The 14,979-nt window shown below is 49.7% G+C and overlaps 1 protein-coding gene across 11 annotated transcripts in view; it reads right to left on the minus strand.

Annotated features, from left to right (window-relative positions):
* The window catches only part of SNX19 (sorting nexin 19), a 119,145-nt gene that overhangs the window by 87,077 nt on the left and 17,089 nt on the right, over nucleotides 1-14,979 (minus strand). For 6 of the 11 annotated variants that reach the window (XR_011049746.1, XR_011049743.1, XR_011049745.1 and 3 more), the window contains exons 9-11: nucleotides 11,911-12,095; nucleotides 10,981-11,068; nucleotides 6,374-6,545 (exon numbers count right to left, since the gene is read on the minus strand). Coding sequence is in view for 1 of the 11 variants with exons in the window: in XM_068418306.1 (XP_068274407.1) it covers nucleotides 10,175-10,310; nucleotides 10,981-11,068; nucleotides 11,911-12,095 (409 nt within the window). In the remaining 10 variants the exon portion in view is untranslated. Of the gene's footprint in view, nucleotides 1-5,010; nucleotides 5,177-6,373; nucleotides 6,546-6,887; nucleotides 10,311-10,980; nucleotides 11,069-11,910; nucleotides 12,096-14,979 lie in introns of those variants that run through there. The other 5 variants (XR_011049744.1, XR_011049741.1, XR_011049740.1 and 2 more) reach the window with 5 other exon arrangements.

The raw sequence follows: 14,979 nt of genomic DNA on the forward strand, positions 1-14,979 counted from the left end.
AGGCTGCCAGCCAGGATCTTACCATGCTTGACTGGCATGAGCTTAGCGTCGCGAGTTAAGCCTGCCTTCCCGCGTCCTTCGCCACGCACGCTGGACACTCCAGGGAATATCGCGCCTGACAGCGCGCCAGCCTCGTTGTTCGCTATCGATGAGATAATGTCTCTTAAATCTGGATCCCTGACACGAGGGCGTTCAACCCCCTTTTGCCTGTGGCTGCATTTCAATTTCAGGACAGAAATGACCAGGAGAAATATGAGAGGTTAGAGACATTCTTGGCTTGGAAATCATCAGCCTGTCGTGGAAAGGAATGTGATCAAAAAGAGACGTCGCTGGTGTTTACTTTCAAGCCCTTGATGGGTGATGCACTTTAATACAGGCCCTTCTAATGCAGCTTTTGGGCTTCAGGTGAACCTTGCCGAAGGGGGTGGAACAGGTTATTTTTGTTGGGTCAAGAACAGCCCTTAAAAAAAGGATCACAGCGCATTGTGCCTATTTCTACCCTGGATGCTGTTTTCCTCAAGCCAGGAGAGCCAAGGGATGGACAGGCCCCTGATCCTGCTTTTCCACACAGGTGGTGGCAGGAATGTTGCCAAATGCCATCTCCAGTGCCTTGGGGGACGGGGGCATTTTCAGCTTGTCCATAGGGGCTGCTTTGGAGGTGCACACGCATCGGGGATAAAGCTCTCGCACGGCGCAAGGATGTGCTGGAGGGTGTTGAAAATGACAGCCACAAGCTAGTTTATTAGAATTCGCTTGCATGGACTAAGTAAAAGCTTAACACAGCTTGATGGAGCATACAGAGCCCAGAGCAGGCTTGGTTCAATAAAAGCACATCGCCTTTTGAGACAGCGATCAAGTACAGTGCTGGGAAGGCTCTTCACCAGTCAGTCACACTGGGAAAGCCCCAGTCGCTCCGTCTTCATCACTTTGTCACAAAAGGAGCAAAAAGAAGCCATCTCCATCCTCTCCGAGCTACTCACTCGTTCCAACAGCCCTTTTTCTAGAGGAGCAACTTCCCCTCCCAAGGCCACGTCCAGAGGGGCACGGGAGGTGACGTGGGTGAGACATAAAGCGTGCTGTTCGTGCGCTGGTGTTTGCAGCACGTGAATGCTGGAGACGAGGGAGGAATCCAAGAATTTTTACTGGCCTAATCGGACAAAAATGTTGATGAGATCTCTACCGGCGCAGGAGCACGCTCCTGTCGTACAAACAAAGTCCTCCAGCGGCAGATAGCATCAGAGCATCTGTCGAGAAGAGGTTACAGAGTGCTAATGCTTTAAAAGGCCTCGGTTCCCCCATCGGCTGCAAACATAAGCAACCTCAAGAACATGTTGCAGACAGACCATCCAGGAGCATTTTTGCAACAAACAAGTCCCAAGCGCTATCAGCCATCGGATGGAGGGCACGAGCTGTCAACGGGAAGGGAGCTCAGCTCGGTTTGCTGTGTTGGGAGCAGGGTGTGCCAGCCAGACACAGAAAGGATGAGCCACCAACCTGATCTTAAGTAACAGGAGCTCAGCGTCCGTGGCTCTTTCTCACCACCCTGTATTGCGATAGCTCCCGAAAACGGCATCGCTGCTCTGGGGGACATGGCTCGCAGCCACGTCACCACCTCGCAGCCGTCAAGTGAAGCTATTAAATATCAAGTACTTCCCACGAAGCTGACATTTCTAATCCCCACTCTGCCTTCCCTTCTCACACACTGGTGGCTGGGGCCTTTCCCCACTGTGAGGGGCTTTCCCCCCCCTCCCCAAATTTCTCCAGCCTTATTGCTCCCTCCCACTTGCAGCTCAGAATTAAAAGACATAATAAAGGGCCCTTGAACCAGAGGGGGAGCGTCTGATGAGAGGGCGGGGGGACAGAAAGCAGGTCCCTTGTTTGAGCCTGGGATTCATCTGCCTCTCCCCGTGGAGATAAAGGGGCCCTTTCACCCCAGCAACCACAAGGTTGAAGCTGGATATGTGCTTACCAGCGCGGCCGTGGCTGGGAGCTGCCAGCCTGGGGTCTGACGGCGGTGACATTTCTACCTCAGATTAGACGGTACGGTGCAAAAACGCATTAAGAGTTGCTGGGGAGACTGCTCCTTCATAAGGCTGCACGCTTGGGAGCGAGCCGCTGTAGCTATGAAACCGGCCCGCAGCGTGGTTTCGGCCCCTTCTCTGCAGATTAAGGTTAATAAGAGCCTCTCCAGCCCGCCGTGCCCACCGCGCTCTCCCAGCGGAGAGCAGACCCGACGGAGGTGGGAGCCCAGCGCCTCTAATATCCCCACCGGCGAGCGCGCTGTGCCCCCGCTTTTGTTCTCCGCTTCTGCCCAGTGATTTTCATTACAAATATCCTCTTATCACGGCGCGCACGGGGGGACCGGGCCCACACAAAGAGAAAGAAAAGGCTGCTTGCTGGAAAACCTGTAATTACAGGGCTCGGGCTTTCCTCACCGAGGATTCATACGGATTCGACATGGCAGTGGTTCACACGTACAGCCCCTCCGGGGGTGAGCTCCTGTTTCCATTTCATTATCAGCAAGCTGGGCTGCCAGGGGAACTTTTGCCCCCAAAAAAGGGGACAGTTGCACTTCTTTTATTATTTGCTTTGAAAGCAATTTTGCTGCTGCCCCCCCAGAAGCCTCCACATTCACTTGAGCACAAATGCTGGGAGCTGGGTTGTCATCACAGCGCTGCTGCCCGTAAGTACGGGAAATCTTAGATGTTGTCACCACCTATTTCAGCAAAATCTGGAGGTGTTGAATCAACCCTTCAAACATCTCCTAACCCCACGCATGACTTGTGAAGGCTGCGCTCTCAAGGTGCTTATAAAGATAAGCAAATTCTCTGTTTGTCTTTTCACAAGGGAGGTAAAACATAACCTACCTATAAATGGATGCAAATAAAGCCCTGCAGGACCGAAACTTGACCTTTTGTACTCATTTGCCATAGGTATTGCGTGATTTTCTTCAGTTCAAGCTGAGTGCTTAGCACAGCACCCAGAGCTTTGCAGCGTTAGGATGTCTGCACAGCTCTGGGTCAGGTTATTAACCCTATTTTACAGCCAGGTGAAACGATGGCTCGGAAGAACTGAGCCACGTTCATGTTGGAGAGCCAAAAGAAGAGAAAACCAAACTGCTTCCTCCCTGCTCAAAGAGGGTCTTAGCAACAGACACCTCTCCCATTCATTAATGCATCCTTGTATATGGCACACAAACCTGAAAGGGGGCCTGTTTGGGGTAATTTTGCACCATTTCTCTGGGTAAAGTATCTCAGGGACAGTTTTTCACCTTCCTTGGTGCTTCACCAAGAACCCAGGGACATTTGGAGGACATGTCACAGTGGTAGGGCTGATGACGAGAGCCAGAAAACTCTGTAGGAAAGATGTTTCTGCCATTAGCAGACATACTTTCATCTTTACACCTTTAAGATCATCAAGTCCAATCATTAACTTAGCCCTGCCAAGTCCACCACTAAAACCATGTCCCTAAGCACCACGTCTACACATCTTTTAAATACCTCCAGGGATGGTGACTCCACTACTTCCCTGGGAAGCTTTTGCACTTTTAGGCATGCTACCCTGATCCTTTGTGTTTTTATGTGTACAAGACAAGGACCAGCACATTGATCCACTCTGCAATCTCAGAGGTGAGGTACAATCATTTGATGACAAATATTAAGAAATACACTGTCATGGACAGAGCCCCATAGCACTAGAAGACACTCCTGTCCCTGAAAGCTCACAAACTCAACATCTACCTGCGTACTTCTAGGTGTCTGGATCCATTATTCTTGGGCCAAATGCGAAGTGGGAAGTTGGACTGTAGCTTAGGTTTCAGGTAACCCTGATCTGCTACTAAAAACGAGTCCCAGGTTTATGGTTTGGCTCCTCATAAAGCCAGGACCATTTGCAAAACTCGGACCCAAGCCCGGCATTTGGTTTCCAAACACACTGAATTTTGCTTTGGTTCTGTCTCTTAATTCCCATCGTCTTTTCTTTCTCTCCTTATTTACTTGTTCATTTCCATGGGTCTTAATTTCCTGCACCCCGAGCCCCGCTGAGACCAGCCTCTGCCTACATGGGATTGCGCGCTACAGCCCTTCCCTCTTCAGGGAAAGGTCAGGAACGGAGGTTTAGTAGCGCCGAAAAGAAAGGCAGCAGCAGACAGACAGAGAGCACTCATAAAGATCTGGCTGTGAGCCTCTCTGAGAAAATGTCAGGTTGGGGAGGCTATAATAGCTTTAATCTGCAGTACAAGGGGATTAAAAGACTCGTTCTCACAGGACAAAAAAAAAAAAGAAAGGAGCAGAGCGGAAGGAGCGGAACAAGGGGAGAATGAAGGCTGCAAGGGGAGGAAGGGAGAAAGTTAAAGAGCTCAACTATAAAGAGCATCGGGATTTAAAGAGCTCCCTCTTCCACTGTAATAAATGTGAAGTGGCCTGCATGGAAAAGGGGCTCTAGCCAATGGCTTTGCTTTTGCTTTTTCACACTAAGCACACACACTTCAGCCTTCTTCAATCAAGGCAACTTGTTATGTTTGGCTCTGTTGATTTTCAGGGGCAAACGAGTAGGAGGGGGAAACAGCAGGTTAATGAGGCTCTGCCAGATGCGGCACTCGAGAGAAGCGGTGGGCATTATTATTTTTTCAACAGTGGTTTATGGTCTTTGATCCTCACCCCTGCTGGCCCTCCTCCAGCACGTCCCTTAAACCCCTTCCTTGTCCTCGAGGGCCGTGGAAGAGCGAAGAGGCCTGGGAACAGGAAGGAAGTACGCCGAATTGCGGGACGCTCTCCTCAAGTACTGCTTGAGCAACCTTTTCAGCTGCTTAGTGAGGCCGGGAGGTGAAGAGAGCGTAATTGAAAGGGTAAGGAAAGAAGGTGACTTGAAATACTTTTCAAAAGGGAAAAAACCCAACCCAATGCATCAACTGCAGGAGATGCAAAGGCCAACAAGCCACCAACACGGGCAAGCAAGCTGCGCTCCAACAGGGAAACCAGGGACTCAAAGCCAGCTTCTAGCATTGCTCACCTGCTGCAGGAAAGACGCCTTCTTACGGCTGGATGCTAACCTCAAATCAAGGCAGGACTGCCCTGCTAAATTAGCAGGGAGGGTGGGACATCTCTCCCATGTAAATGTCCTTTACATTAGGACACTGCCAATATTCTCCTCGAAGACAAGAGGACTCTTGCCCCACCTGGAAGCAAGGACATACTTTAGTCTTCCAAAATTTTGAAGAAATAGCAACACGGGAAGAAAACTACCCAGGAGTTCTGAGCTTCCCCCCAGTAACACACCAGCCTAAGGCACCCTGAGACAAGAGAAGCAGGTTTCCAGCAGCCCACTGGGTTAAACAGGACTGCAACGTTTGCTCTGATCTTTTATCTTATCCACCTTCCCAGCTCAGAAGGCTCACAAGTCAGGAGAGATGCTCCAGGACACAGTCAAATGTCTAAGGCAGGTTCTCTCAACTATTTTAGCAGCTCAGCATAGTGCTGGGGGCTGGCTAGTGCTCTGTGCACAAGTGGTACTCAGAGGGGAAAAGAAATAAAAAGATTTTGTAACATAATAAGCAAGTTCCAGACAGGAATTAAGAGTATAGCATATCCAGCGGAGACAGGGGGCTGGAGTGGCATTAAGGTAGGAAGAATATAATTACCTGAACTGGACTGTGGCCGGGATAACGGTATTAATTTATTTCAAGAAAGCCAGAAGCACCAAAACCTGGATTTTACATTTAAACCCAGAAGATGGCAAATCACAGCATCCCAATATGATTCTGCCAACTTCTGGCTGGAAGGAAAGAAGTCTCCTGACAGGTTTTCACCCCTAATGCCTACCAACCATGGCCACCATGGGAAAGCTCCTCCTCAGCTTCATTTGGGAAGCCCAATGCTACAAGGCACACACCAACAAGGCAATGCCTGCACCTGCAATACAGAGAAAACATCATCCCACTCCCCATAACTCACCCGCAGGCAATAAAGCCACACTCAGTCACAAATACAGTCATGAGCAAGCTCTCTCGAGCGTAGCCCCTAGTTCGATCTGGTATTAATTATCCACTGTTCTGCAGAGATAAATGCTTAATCCTCTGGCTGTTGACACTGGAAACGTACCAATCTACCCTGGGGTGGATATTATACAGGGGAACTTGGCTTCAGCTATGATCCCTGCATCATGTGCTGTACAAATGTGCACTGGCTTGTAGGTAATGGATTTCATAGGATGTATGGGATCTTTCTGTGGCAGAGCTAATCCAGAATAACACATGACTCAAGCATTCACTGTATCAGGTTTTAGTTCCTCCCTCTATTTTTTTCTTCGACGCAATATTTCAAATTTCATGTGGAATTTCTCATTTTCAGACATTGTCTATTTCCTTATAGCTTACCAGCTTTCCTCCTCCAGGACCGATATCAAGGTGAACTTCCTAAGCAGCAGTGCCCAAGGGATGAGCGATGGGTCTGCACAACCCCTGCTTCTCGTGCTGTCTTTCACTTTCTTCCAGGAGAAAGGCCAAAGATCTCCACATTGCTTCTCTGGTTTCACGCTCACTGGAAAGCCTAAATCAAGAAGTTCGCTCGTCAGGGAGAAAGAAGCAATGCTGATGCTACCAGAGATGGGAAAACTGTTCCTATTCTGACCAAGCTGCTCAGGACTTTGGTCTTTCCCATGTCTGAGCAGTCCCACTGCGTGTCAGGAGGGCAAACCACTGTCCCAGACCCACTGCCACAAGCCACTTGGGAAGACACCTGCCCCCCATCTTCCCACTCCCACCTGGGCTTTCTTGCCTCTCCCCTACTTGCTCCTCTCTCCCCAAGGGCTGTCTTACAGGCAGTTTCTTGGCAAAGGTGAATTTTAAACCCAAACACAGAAACATGTTTGAAATGAGTATTATTGTACAGAGAATCAGAACATAAGTCACAAGTCCTTGGGAGCACCGTTTTGCTCCTCATTAAACAATGAAATAGGTTTTCAGGACAGCGTTTATACACCGACGTGAACAGCTGCACCCACAAATAGCTGATACAAGGGTTTGGATACAGGAAATACGACAGGGTGGCACTCTTTTTGCCAAAACCACAAAAAACACCAAGCTCTGCCTCAACACTACATCTACTATTTAGCTTATGGTGGTGCCTTGAAGCTCCTTACCCCTGCACTCTGTTGTACACACACACAAGCAGCTCCTGCTTCCAGAGAGCCTGCGGTCTAACTAGTCAGCGCTGGGGGAAACTGAGGCAGGCAGAAATGCTTTCCTCAATGCTACACAGCCAGTAAGCAACAGGCTGGAAGCAGACTGCGTATGTCCAGTAGGACCTAGAGAGCTGAGCACCCACCTGAAGCATGTACTACTCTATATCAACGTGATGACAGAAGCCTGCAACTTTCTCAAGACAAAATCTGGCTGCTCTCACCACCATCCCTTTAGCAAGAGGTGGCTGAAGCCTTCTACACAAATTCCTGCAGAAAAAGGGAGCTTGCTGGGACTATGACACACACAGAGCGAGTTAAAGTTTCTTTGCTGGCCTTGTTTGTTTTACCAAAGCAGCATTTCTTTTGCAAGTCTGCAAAGCACAGGCTTGGAGGCCCCTGTGTGAGAGGCGCAGAGGATGCACACACCAAGCAGTGGTCTGGTACAACCACAAACCCTCATCGCATCCCAGCAAAGCACCAGCTCGCCAGCTATGCTCCTTGGAATCCACCAGTGGAAATGGCAAATTATTTCCATCAGGAGAAATTATTATTGAGCCATTCACATCATGTCGGAGGTCAGGGTTAAAGGCAGGGATGCCAGGGCTTCCCAGCAAAGGAGAAGCATAAGCTCTTCCTTCCAACATCACATTTGCCCTCATGTGGAGCTGGCAGTGCATAGTTTGCAGTCCATCTCTCAATGATCCTTTTCAGCAATTTTTTAATTATATCCCTAATCAATGACAGACTACAATCTTGGAGCTCCAGACCCATAAAATTAATGAGGAAGCAATAGCAAGCAAGCACACCAAGAGCATCTGGGAAGCCACCAAGCACAACAGGGCTATGCTCCATCATCCCTGGCTGATGGCTCCTTCTCCTGCTGCCTTCTCCCACTCAAGACAGGTGGTGTAATAAATGGAAGTCATAGGAAAAAGAAGGGAAACAGGAGCCTGGCAGTGAAGTAGAGGGTGAAGCTGCTCCACGCAGATATTGTGCTTAAGGATATATGGAAGTCCTGCTTCCTTATCTGCTGCTTGGCTATTTGGGATTATCTCACATGGAGCATTCTCCAACCCTTTGCCTAATCTACTCTAAGCTACTTAACACACATGCTCCCTCCTTTTCCAAGCAGAGGGCAAGTCTACCATCTCAGAAGTGTCACTGCTGAGAAACGGCCCTGATAAGCGATGCAAAACTGATTTGCTTCATTACACAGGATTCTGCCCAGTCTTGGGGTGTCCTTAGAGCTCCCTAAAAATATACTTGCTGGCAGCAAGCTAATCCTTCCCTGTATTGTCACACAATACACGCACACAAACAGAAGCACGAAGAAGCACACACCGCCCTGTGTCCATTATTAAGCAGCTGGCTCTGGAAAGAGCAGAGTCTCTGCTTTTAGTAGTGTGCATGGTGGAGTTACATGACCTTCTCTCCAAACATGCCACAGAGTATCCAGCTCCAAGAAACAGCAGACTACATGAAATGCACCATCTGGTACTGTGACACTGACGCTAGCTGTGATCCTGCACGCTTCTCTCTTGCGAGGTCTCCTCTTCTAAGCACTTTAATCTGTAGACAATGCCAGGAGCAGTATCCCTTTGATCAGCCAAGTCCAGCGCTGGTCAGTTCATGCTTCTCCCAGGAAATACACCAAAACAGGTCATCAACCCAGTCTGTTCGTGCATATCCTCCATGTCCATCTGCCCTGTCACAAACCTGACAGCTGGGCAACGAAAGCTTGTGAAACCACTGAAGTCTTGGATGACCTGGAAAAGCAGCTGCCACATCGACACGCCACTCTGTGCTGGGTGGCACTGGACAGCGTGACCTGATGAGCTTTCTACAGCCCTCTGCACACAGCTGTTCTGATAGCAGTAAACCAAAACACAGTGACACTGCAACCAACAACAGAGCTAAGGTGGTGCTCTCAAGCCCATTGCTGGGGTCTAACCCGCTGGCTGTCCATGACATGCATCCAGTATTCCTCTTGGGCTCAGAGGTGCTCACTCCTTCCAGAGCTTACTGCAACAAGCACTTCTGTGTGGGAGCTGATTTTCTTGCTGTGTGTCACACGTGGGTCAGCTCCTTTTCTCCTGTGCCTTCCAGGTGACAGCCTCTGGGACTGAAACATGACTCAGCAGGCAAAATCGAAGGTAATCCTAAAGTCCAGCTAAGCTACCATTCCTCTTTAGCCTGGGGACAGTTCTCTTTTCCAGGACCACAGTCTACCCTACTTGCATCCTACTATTTAGGGAGGAAAAGATGCCAAAACAAGACCATGTCAGAGCAGTGGCAGCAGGAAGCAGCTTATCTTTGTCCCTAAGGCAGGACAGCAGCTTTGATCTCTGCACTGCTTTTGACGTCCCAGTTATTTGGGCAGTGGGGAGGGGTGCCTGACACTGACTCCAGGGCTGTCACCACATCTCCATGCTCCATTCTCTCCCCGTCTTCTTTCTGGTAAAACGGATGGTGTGGCTGGCACATGCACAGGGCAGGCTGCTTAGAGATCAGGGACAGCATTTGGTCCTCCCTTCACCAGTCCTGGAGTAACATCTATGAACAAGATACCATCACATCAAGTCTCTGCATGCCAGTGCCAAGTGGATCCTGTGGCCACAAAAGCAAATCTTACATGCTGTCTGCCTTTAGATGTTAAGAGATGTTCAGAAACGTGGGGCAAGACAACAAGGCTTGCGGGCAGCCTGTATTTCTCAGACTGTCCAGCTCAGCAGAGGTCAGGCATCTTCATTCCAGGCTCTCCATCAGGTCAGCAATGGAACAGACGCTGCACGGCAGAAAATCATCTTCAGCCCCTGACGCTGGGTTTAATCAATCACCCAGCCAAAACAGAGAAGCCTGGAAGAAACCTCATTTAGCACTGGCTGGAAAAATTCTTTACAAGAAGCTCCCAGACATGCTCAGTAAACACTGAAAATCAAATCATCCCATGCCTGTGGCCGCTTCTCTCCTCCACTGCTGGCTACACCAGCCCTGGTTAATGTGCTGAAACGCCTGCTTTGTCCAGGCCTCTAGAGGCAGACGGCACGACAGCTGCGGTCTCGAGCTCATGGCTGGAGCCCTTCACAACCAAGAACTCCAGCAGAATGTCCAAGAGGCAGAAAACCAGGTGCCTGAAATGGAGAGAAGACAAAGCTTAGGCTGGTCAGGGCAATGTGGAGCTGGAGGATCAGCTCCAGACACGCAGAAGCCAAAGCTCACGCAAGGAAGAAGTATTCCGACTGCCATCAGGGGAAAGACAAAAGATCTCGTACCCTGGAAGAAATGTTTTAAGGGAAGGCTCAGGTTTTTTCCAGCCCCCTAAACCAGTGGGTGTTTGAAGCTGCTGAGCAGCGCAGAAAACACAAATGCATCCCCTGGAGTGAGGGTGCACATAAATTTCTCTGCAGTTAATCACAAAAGCATTGATTTCCAAAGCGATGGGTATACAGAAAAACACTACCCACACACATATGCAGCTCCCTAAGCTCTTCTAAAAACAACAAACTACACCAAGCTTTGGTCTTACTGCCTCTGCCAGTCCCCTGACATCCACAAACTAAGCAGGCCCAACAACATAATTAACAAGACTGGCTCAATAATCTCCAGCCAGACTGAGGTCCTAGACATGCACCTTCATAATAAGCAAGCCAGATGCCCTGTGATAGTACAAGTCTAGGAAAATTAGCCAGATATGTTCTGTGCCAAGAAGGTGGCAGCGTGAATCTCACGGCGAAGCCTCAAGCGTAGCTTACAGGCCCCATCACAAAGGCTGTCAGGGTAAAGAGACTAGAATCCACATACCTGTTTATCACAGGTTGGCCCAGGGACTCCAGTACCAGGTTCCAGCTCATCCGACATTTACTGGTTCCAAGGATTTCTTGGATCACATCTGTCAACGTCAGAGACAAAGCTTTAAGAACTGCACATTTCCACGGTAGTAAAACAGGGTCAGTGTTCTGCTGGTGGGTACTAAATCAAAGTTTGTCATGGTGCTCTGAGCCCCAGGCATCTCATGCCCAACATTACCACGAAAGAAAACAGCCAGGGACAGGACTGAATGCCAGGAAAGCGTTCCAGCCTGGAAGGGCATGTACTGGTAGGGCTTTGTCATCCCCAAAGGATAGTAAGGGCCCCTTACTCTGCAGCAGGGAGTTAAAAGTTCAGACTGCACTCACATGGATTAGGCAGCAGCTGCTTTAATGTCAAAGGTCCCTGTGTCACACTTCAAGAGAGGGAAATCCAGTGCAGCTGGGCTCACGATTTCAGTCCAGTGGAAAAGCCACTCTTTAGAGCGAGAAGCCAAAGGCTTTGCCTTATGACTGCTCAGCAATGGTACCCTCTGGCAGCAGGTGGGAGCACAGCGTGGCACTGGCTTTCCTGAGCCCTGTCTCCTCTGAGGTGGCTCAGTGGCAACTGCACCACCACCACTAAGCACAGAGTATGTGGCCAGTCTGCATCTGGAATCACCAAGACACGCATCCTTTCCCTCTGAGCTGTGCTGCTTCATGAATGCTTATGCAAACTATCCAGAACTGGGAAACTGTGGTTTTTGCTTGCAGGAAACCATTCAAACCTCAAAGGTCATGAACGTTTCCCAGTGCCTTGGCACGAGCAGGCTCCATCTCTGCGTTTAACCACATTTCCAGAGATGCCAATGCCCTGGAGGGTTCCCCAGCTTCCTCTGCTGCTCCTTGCTTGAGGGCAGCTGACACATCTCTGGGGCACACTTACCAGGCAAGATCCCCATCAGGCTCTGCAGGGCCTGCTCTGCTGCTGCTTTCTTCTGTTCCTCTGTCCTGGCTGGTTTAGGCACTGCTGGCAAAACTCCTCCAGGCCAGATGGATTCCTGCAGCAACTGGAGGTACTGGACCCAACGCTGGGTGCAGGTCAGGTTAACCACCTGGACTTCCAGCCACCTGTAGGCACAGGGACAGAGAGAGAGAAAGGTCAGGAAAAGTCAGGCTTGGTATCAACTCAGGAGCTTTCTGCTATCAGAGGCCCTGAAGGAGAAGATCAGCTTGCTGGGTAAGTTAATACATAGTTTCCAAATCTACACCTTAAACATTTTCACAAGTATTAATTAGCTGAGTTTCCTCATGCACCAGAAATAGGTGTATGTTCCCTATCTGGGTTTTTACTGGTGTTTTTACTCTAGAACAACCCTCATGACTGACTGGAAGGACATGAGCATGTTCTGGCAACCAGTGCTCCTCTCATCAGTCCCTCTGCTACCAAAAGAGTCAAGGGTGTCTTGCCTGGAGACCAACACACACACTCCCAGGACAGCAAAGCACGAATATCCTGCTGCTTAGCGTTCCTCTCACCCCTCTGCTTCCCTGCTGTCCAGCCCTGCTCCATCTGCCGGTGGCAAGGAATGAAATCATCGCCGCTCCCCTCCAAGACACTGCGCTGCACATCTATTAAAAGGAAAGTCAGGTACCTGCCAACAAAACTGCTGGTCAGCCCTCCTGCTGGGCCAAGACTGCGCCCTTTATATGGTAACAACCTGCAAATCCCGAGGCCACGGGAATGCCGCTCCCCATAAGGGCTCGGAGGCGTTGGCAGCCTGCACAGGGGAGATGTGTCCACACCACCCACGTGCTGGCCAGGGAAAGTTTCTAAATCAATCACGCGGACCCTCTTTCCCAGACATGAAATCACTTCCCTGTGTAATAGCAAAAGCCACAACCGTCAGTCAAAACTTGCCACTGCCTAAAATCTTCCCCTCCAGGATAAGGAGAGGCCAGCGGATGAACCCCTGACGCAACCAAGGCCAACAGGAGGGTCCCCACCAATTCAGCAAGATCGGGACTCGGTGGTGCAGCACCGACAGCGATGGCCTGCTGACGCCGTCCTCGTCAGCGGGAGGCTCCGGAGGAAAGAGGGGAGCGTCGGCACGGGGTTGGGGTAGGGAGAAGGCTTGCGATTTTGCCAGTACTTCAAGAGTCCCAGAGGAGAGGAGACCGCGAGCAGGGCCAGGAGACCCATTCCTCTTGGCAGCTGGTGTTCATGCTTGCAATTCCGTCACCACTACACCCCGGCAGCTCACAGTACATCCAAGAGCATGGGCCCTGCCAAGGCAAACTTTATTTAACCTGCGCTCTGCCAGACTGTCTGCATTCTTCTCAGGCGAGGCAGTCGGGCCAAGGGTGCCTTTCCCCACACAACGGGGACGAGGCGAGCGCAGAGTCGGGAATAGCAACACCTAAAGGTAACCAGGGGCAAAGGAACAGCAGGTAGCCATCATCAGGGTCTGGGCTGCAACACGATGCTCCCTTCTTCAGCACAAAATGAGGTGCCTAGCTGCAGGTCTTTAAGGATGCACACCTAGGAAAGACCAGCTGCAAAAGCAAAGACCATAAAAACCTGAAAACCAGCCCTGGTGCAGCAGTAAGGCCTGTTATGTCTCAGGGCAAGGTCTTACTGGAGCACAGGCAATGCTTCTGGTGATCCCAGTAACAGCACTGGAAACATGGCCTTTATGATCAGCCTTACCAGGGACCCTGAGTACTGATGTTGCTACAAGATAGTGCCAGGGATCCAAAGTGTAGCTTGACCTGTCTTAGAGGACAAAATGTCACAGCACAGTCTTGCCTGGGAAAAGGCCTTGTGTGAAATCCAATGGCTTAAAAGGGGTTTATCTCCAGCCATCAGCAGAGTTTAACACCCTGATCATTTAAACCCTCCAGCCATCCCCAACCAAATTAAAGCGTTAAACTTGGGCTCCTCTCGGGGCAAGAGCTTTCATTAACATGGCTTTTCATTAACATGTTTTCTTATACAACCTGCTTTGTTAATTGAGAAAACATTTGACTAGCAACAGAAGTTCAGAGCCTTGGGGACAGAGCTGCAAACAGTACAACCCTGCATCTAGAGAGATGGGATTGAACATTGACTTGAAATTCATCTCAGTAATAGTCACTTGCCATCCTTTAAAGGTCGCAAAAAGTAAAGAACAAGCTTTCTTTCTCTTAGGAATGTTCCTAAAATAGCAAAAAATCAAGCAAATAGTGGGCAGAATGAAAGCTGAACTTGGAGAAGACAGCACACGTTTCCAGACAGCTCAAGAGCGGACCGAGAACTGACGAATGCTGGAAGGCTCCACAGAAACAACCTACCATTTCTACCTCTTTTATTTCCATAAAGCCACCTGAGAAGAGGCACCTAAAACCACAGAGCACACAAAAAAAGAAGAAACTAGACAGGAAAGGGAATAAGAAAGAAGTGAAACCAAAGCTGGGTGCAAATGGAAGGAAGATTCAAGTCAACGTGCTCTGCGTGTGCTTCATCTGTCAGTGTGGGGAGCCATCCCAAAAGCCCTGGGAAGAGAGGAACTGCCAAGACTGGTCCATCTGGCTCAAGCATCTGCCTGGGAAGAGCAGCTGATGCTCTCAGATACTCTGAAAGGAAACATCAAAACAGAGTAACCTGCCTTTTCCTCCCTCCTGTCAACCTGTACCTGCTAAAGTCACCGCCAACACCCCCTTTGGGGGATGCTCACTGCATTTGCACAACACACACGAGCAACAGTTATTAAATGGTGAGGAGCACAGTAACTCCTCAGCTCTCACAACTGTAGTTGCAGCTCAGGGAGGGTCACACCAAGCTTTATTGAAAAATCTCACCTGAGTAAAATCCAGATTTCTATGGCAAAATTGACCTTTCCATCAGGCAGACTTGCTGCATGAGGATCGGGGATTAACAGCTCACACTTCCCACACAGGAACTCCAAATATGTGCTGGTCCAAAGCTGACCTTTGCCCACAGATCACAGATGATTTTCATACTATTAAAGGACTA

The sequence above is a fragment of the Nyctibius grandis genome, chromosome 25 (genome assembly GCF_013368605.1).
Source record: "Nyctibius grandis isolate bNycGra1 chromosome 25, bNycGra1.pri, whole genome shotgun sequence".
Taxonomy (NCBI): Eukaryota; Metazoa; Chordata; class Aves; order Nyctibiiformes; family Nyctibiidae; genus Nyctibius; species Nyctibius grandis.